General features: G+C 43.6%; 1 protein-coding gene across 1 annotated transcript; it reads left to right on the top strand.

Annotated features, from left to right (window-relative positions):
• The first annotated feature begins 223 nt into the window (after positions 1-223).
• On the top strand, positions 224-6,368 carry LOC143322087 (cellular retinoic acid-binding protein 1). The gene is made up of 4 exons (XM_076733000.1): positions 224-382; positions 1,449-1,627; positions 2,152-2,265; positions 6,089-6,368. The coding sequence occupies exons 1-4, from the start codon at positions 313-315 to the stop codon at positions 6,137-6,139; spliced, it is 414 nt and encodes a 137-aa protein (XP_076589115.1). The 5' UTR covers positions 224-312; the 3' UTR covers positions 6,140-6,368.
• The last annotated feature ends 72 nt before the right edge of the window (positions 6,369-6,440 follow it).

The following is a 6,440-nucleotide window of genomic DNA, read 5'->3' on the forward strand; positions in this document are numbered from 1 at the left end:
CAGATCAGATCAGATGACTGATGCTGCAAATGTGATGAGACCTCAAGACTTTCCAACTGAACCATAATTCAGCACGGCCATTAAAAGAAATCTCCAGTGAGAATAAACCATTAAGAGCGTGTGTGTGTGTGGGTGTGTGTGTCATTAATGTGTGGGAGAGGAGGCGGAGGTAGAGGAGGGGGTTTGGTCTGCTGTGAGGGATCACTGCACACAGGGAGGAGAGAAGGAGGGAGAGAAAGAGCTGAAGAACGGGAGCGGAGGAGACAGACGACAGGAGACGGAGGCTGACGCGCTCAAAACCCCACAAGCAAAATGCCCAATTTTGAAGGCACCTGGAAAATGAAAAGCAGCGAGAATTTCGAAGACCTGCTCAAAGCTCTGGGTGAGAACAATTTACTCTTATTTCTATGAAGATCTGAATGTGTTTTTGAGGGGTTTTCAAAATCATCCAGTGATTGAACATGAAATGAATAGAGGTCTGTTATCTGCACTATTATCTGCAACTACACCTGGAAAAAAAAAATGCATCGCACCTGAGGTACTAACTGAAGACTGTACGTAGATTGACGATTAAAGGTGATGTTTTCCACCTTTCCACCAATCCAGCGTGTCTGATTTGAGCTCCATTAAAGCACAGGTTCTGGCTGCGGTCTTGTTTATCAAATGGACGTGTCGAGTCTGTTTGCAGTAAATCTTGTTTTCTGGTTCCCAAGTGGCCAAGCTCTGCAGAAACGCAGCACTTTAATGAGGGTTTCCTGTAACACCTCTAACAGTGAAGCTGCGTGTTCAAAAGTGCAGCACAACTGGCTTTAATCACAGCACGAGACACCAAACTCGTGCACCGTGGCTGAGTTTGAGTGATGGAATACAAGGAGGACGGATGGGAAACAGACTGAAGCGCTCTCTCGTCTGATTGTTTGCACTGTACATGTGTGACAGACTGAGTTAATAGTTTTTCCACTCATTTGGAGGACAGACGATGACGAGCTACAGGAGAACTAAACAAACGGCGGCAGCATTCCTCCCTCTCATCACCTTGTCACGGCATCCTCCATATTTGCAACATCTGCTGATAACAATCGCAGTTGCAGCTGCTGAAGGATCCTTTTTTTTTTCTTCCTTAAATATGAAAAGTAACTGCTTTATCCTGACAACAAGAAGTGATTTGTTTTTCAATGTGGTATGACTCTGAGATTGATACCTCCACTTTGGTGCATTCCTTGAGTAAATGAGCCAATTTTCCCTCTGAAACAGTTTTTCTTACCACCCTTTTGGCGCCAGAGGCAGACAGAAAAAATGTGAGGTGACAAAACTCAGTGTCAGATGATGGAAAAATAGGTCTATACTTAGTGGCAGTGAAGTGGTTTTGCACATCAGGTCATGAGGAATTTTATCCATTTTTGATATCTACACAGCAGGCTCACAGGTAGCTTTGTGCGTGTTCTCAGGTGTGAATCCCATGCTGAGGAAGGTGGCGGCGGCGGCTGCCTCCAAGCCCCACGTGGAGATAAAGCAGAACGGCGAGCACTTCTACATCAAGACCTCCACCACCGTCCGCACCACAGAGATCAACTTCGTCATCGGAGAGGAGTTTAACGAGGAGACGGTGGACGGGAGAAAGTGTAAGGTAATTCAACGGAGATAACAGCAATGATGCACACGAGGAAAATCTGAATTCTTACTGACAGTCAATCCATTTCTGACATCTATGTGTAAGTAAAAAATGAACATTATAGAAGCATAATATGCATTAAAATCTTGTTTTTAAAAAAGCAAAGCTCAAAAACTGAGAAGGATGAGATATCCTGACTTTTAGTGCCTAAAATCACAAAACACTAGATCCTACATTTCCCATAATGCAACTCCTAGTGTCCTAGAGTTATTTTTTCAGACTTTGGAAAGTCCCTCCAGAGCCACAGGTAACATTACATAACACATACGGGTTAGTACTCTGGTGAGTGACGAGTAAAATTGGTGGAATGTCCCTTTAAGTCTCATATTTTAATGAAATTAAGGGAAAATGAATGTAAGTAAGCAGCTAAATATACTCTCAATCTAAAAACTGTATTTTTTACTGCTGACGTCCTGTTAGCCAGGTGAAACTGAGGGGATGAACACAGGAAACCTCATTAAAGTGGTGCTTTTCTACAGAGTTTGGCCACTTGGGAAACAGAAAACAAGATTTACTGCAAACAGACTCTGCTGAGCGGGAACGGCCCGAAGACCTTCTGGAGCCGAGAGCTCAAAGGGGATGAACTCATATTGGTGAGTTTTTTTATTTATTTATTTTTTTTAAGTTTACTTAAATATGGTGACAGATAGGAAACAGGAGTGCTTCATGCAGCTGCACACTCAAATGAACATTTCTAAGTCTCACCTCCGGAACCACTCGATGTCTCTTCAGGATCATCCCTTTTCTTTCTCTTTGTAGAAAAAAGCAGAAAGTTTTCTCTGTTTTCTTTTCTAAACGAAATCCCATCAGACTGAAGAAGGAAATCTACACAGTGATTCCCGTGTTCGTCTGAAATCTCTCAGCAGATCAACGAGCAGATGTTTGGATGTTTTGCAAAGTGGGACGAGGTGTCGAATTTGGAGGTCGCTGTTTTTAACCACATGGGCCATTTTCGGTTTCTTTCTCTGCCAAGAAGAAAACAAGGGATCGGTTAAAGGGACAGTCCTCAATTTAGGACAAAAACACAGTTGTTCTAGTTGATCTTTAAAGGAACCGTTTGGGGAAAAGCACTTATTCGCTTTCTGAGAGTCAGAGTTAAGAGAACAGTGATAGCACCCTCGTATTTGGATAGTAAGTATGAAGCCAGAGCCAGCGGCTGTTAGCTTAGCTTAGCATAAAGACTGAAAACAGGGGGAAACAGTTAGCCTGGCTCTGTTCAAAGGCAGCAACATCTACCTACAGGTATTTTCAAAACATAGCTTTTTCTATGTGTTTTGGCCTTTAGGACCTCTAGTCGCAGGCCGCCTATCAGTAATAGCTTTTTCAGGCTTCTGATTGGCCAGCATGGCTTTAGGGTCAGAGTTATATCACCGCCTCTCGTCTTGGCACACTTGTGAGAGCTAGAACTAGTGTTTTTGTACTTTGAGCTGCGTTTCTTGTATGAAATGTGATGTCATTAGATGATATCTCATAGACAAAAAAAGATAAGTCAAGAAAATATTTGGTAGACTGCAACCCGAGTTTTCACACTCAGGTTAAACAAGCAAGATCCACAGCTTCATATTTACCATCCAGGCACAAGAGCGGCATCAATCCTTTCAGCTAACCCTCAGCAAGAGAGCCAATTAGGCCCATTTCTTAATGACGACCACGCCACCAGAATCTTGGCAGAGGCAGAAACCAAAGCTGGACAGATGGTCAAGAGAGACCATAACTGGGCGGTGACACCAGATGCAAAAATGTTAAACGATCTGGTCAATATTTTTCCAAAATACCGCGTAGTTCCCAGGAAATGTCTATCACTCCCACGGGAGACACCATCAATTCTCATGTTTCCTTTTTTTTTTGCCAGATGAGGGTGTGGATGACCACATCTGTATCTGTGAGGCAGCACAGCATCATGATGAACTGTCTTTTATACGTTATTTTATCACCTCGAGGAAAAAAGACATAAAAGAGAAGTTTTCATAAAGGTCTGGAATGTAGAGCAGAAGTCAGGCTCTGCCAAGGCGAGCTTTGTTTTCTTAATCATTTGATCTGATTTCGCTATCGGCTGCGTGATTAATAAAAACACACAAAAGGAACAAAAGGCGGAAAGCGAGTGAATTATTCTAACAGCAAAGATTTCGCTGCCATATGTTTGATGTTAGACAGCACTTCGTGACCTTGGATCCATCAGAAACACTTCGGCCTCCCGTTCCTGGCAATTCAAGATCACTAAGACAAAGAGTTTTTTTTTTTCTTTCTTTGTGTAAACATCTGGGCCTGCTTGGATTTATTGGCCAGATGGACAACAAAGCCGAGTCCAGTTTGGCTGTGATGGAGATCTCTTTGCTGACTGTGACTCACTTCTGCAGAGAGACGAGCAGGAAAACATTTGAGGGCGGCTGTAATTTGGAGAGAATGCAGGTTTTTAAACTGGGGGAAAAAAAAAAAAAGCTTTGAACGGGGCCAAATGTGTTTTTATTCAAGATGAGGGTGTGTAACGGCTGTCCGCGTTGTTGCTGAGTGATTGTGTGTAATCTGATCTGCACGTGGGGCTGAATCATCGGGAAGAGAATGAGACTTTTCAAAGAATAGATCATAAGATTTGATGTGACACAGCGAGGAGGGAGAGGTCAGATATACTCCCAGCTGTGCGGTAATTGAAACATAACTTTTTCATATTAAACCTAAATTAATGGCCTGCTTTAGATTAGCAGACTCGAATGATGCTGAAGCAGAGAAACAGGCTGAAACCTTCATGGTCCGTTTCTGAAAAACACCCCAAAGACTTCGTGTGCTGCTGACTGCTGAAAGGTGGTGATGCCTGACGTTACTTTGCATACAGATACTATATGCAAACAGCCTTTAAAAGCCGATAAAGTTACATAATTATTATTCAACCTTTTTATTTTTTGGCTGAGTCACACAACCTCCTCAAAGGGCCAGTAGCTCATGTCTGTGGCTCGGAGGGTGGGAGTCCCTGTCTTCAGTTAATGCTGTGGAATAATTAAGGATTATAGCACCTCTTCTAGCTTTGTCAACGTGGGACCAGCTGTGAAGCCTCCTCTGTTAGCTGCTGTTGGTGTGTGTTAGCACCGGTTCAGTATTGTGTTGTTGGTAAGCCCCCTGCTTGTTCGTCTTCTCCTCCCTGCTCACAGATGAATGCGATCGATCATTCACTGTAAACAGGAAAAATGCCCATAAACTTGAATAAAAGCACTGGCCAGCACATGAGGAAATTAGGCTTTCTGGGAAAGATGGATGGACGTGGAGCTTAATGAAGACAACATGTGGTGGCTTACTGCACTCACTGTGCTCTAAGATGGGTGGACTATAACGACCATTTGGAGTCTCCAGTAAAACGGGACGAGGATAAATGCTACTCCTACTTGTCAACGCGAGGAACCTCATATACTTCCTTTACATTTCAAGCCAATAAATATTGATTTTTCAAAGATTAATGCAGTCCTGCATCGGCTACATCCTGATGGGACCGGAGCCAGATGAAATTGTGCAGCTGTGCCGGTGTTGGGGGTCCAAATCTGCGCGTGTCCTCCTGCGGGCTTTAATTGGTCTCATTGATCATGTTGTTGAGAAATGCCAATGGACCCTGGTGTTACCTCCAGTTAATGTCTCCCTCGGCATCGTGCCACGTGCCAGATGGAGCCGCCTCGGCTCCATTTTTCACAGCCAGCGCGTTTCCCCGTCCCGCCACGCCGCACGGCCCGAGATAATGATGATGTGTGGGGCTGCAGTCGGCCATAACGCTACGCCCCTGGGACGCCCATAAATCTTTGAACTCGGACACACCCGCCCTTAACCCGGGGCATCCAGTGTTTCTTCCCCATTTTCGGATCACTTTTTGTCACGTCTGTTTCTTTAGCAGGCAGCTATGTCAAATAAATATCATGATGTTAGCCAGCTTTTAGGCAATTAGCGATGGAGATGTAGCAGAGCAGAAAATGAGGCCTGGCTGTGGTTTTATCAGAGGAAATTCAGGGACAATACATGTGGCTGAGAGGACAAATCTGACAAGTTAATACTTGACTGGAGTACATTATTCCAAATTACATGTACAGGGATGATTACTTTGACTGCAGTTTGTAGAAATGTCACAGTAACACATTTCTCTCCAGTTTGGATCAGAAAGCTACAACTGCAGAGAAACCTCTCTCAATTTTCATGGTTGTTGTTGTTTGTTTGTTTGTAAGTGGTCATTTATGTCATGCTGTGTTGTACACATCTAACCTGTAAGTCACATGACTGATTTGACCGTAAACACCTTCACACACCATCGGCTGAAAGGCTGAGAAAAGCACGGTGGACTGGAGAAGAGCTGAAATGCGTGTTGGTAGCATGGTGTCACTGCGCCGCTGCTGACGAAGCAACCATCAGATTAATAAAAAAAACTTCTGCTCAATCTCGTTTCAGATCTTCGGCGCCGACGATGTGGTGTGCACGAGGATCTACGTGAGAGCGTAGCAGAAGTCCGTCCTTCACAATTTCCTCCAACACATAATCTGCCTGTGATCTGTCAGTGTGAAAAAGTTCACATAAAAATCTCAAATAATCTGTTTTGACATTCAGCGTTTTCATGAAAATCACATCTTCTGATCTTGGATATTTCTGCTTTTGTTCTTCTTGTATATAATTTTTCTAGCATTGGCAATTAAACGATCAAAAGCATTATTTCCTTCTGTTATACTCTTCAATCTGCGCCTCCGCTGGCAGTCAAAACCGAAAACTGGTCAAACAACAGCAGGAATGAAGAAAGGAGTGGTCC

Source organism: Chaetodon auriga, chromosome 1 (genome assembly GCF_051107435.1).
Source record: "Chaetodon auriga isolate fChaAug3 chromosome 1, fChaAug3.hap1, whole genome shotgun sequence".
In the NCBI taxonomy this organism is placed as follows: domain Eukaryota; kingdom Metazoa; phylum Chordata; class Actinopteri; order Chaetodontiformes; family Chaetodontidae; genus Chaetodon; species Chaetodon auriga.

Bases quoted from the DNA above. Each gene is read 5' to 3' on its own strand.
- LOC143322087 (XM_076733000.1), top strand. From the start codon at position 313: ATGCCCAATTTTGAAGGCACCTGGAAAATGAAAAGCAGCGAGAATTTC. The intron at 1,628-2,151 runs GTAATTCAACGG...GCTTTTCTACAG, and splicing joins TGGACGGGAGAAAGTGTAAG to AGTTTGGCCACTTGGGAAAC. The intron at 2,266-6,088 runs GTGAGTTTTTTT...ATCTCGTTTCAG, and splicing joins AAGGGGATGAACTCATATTG to ATCTTCGGCGCCGACGATGT.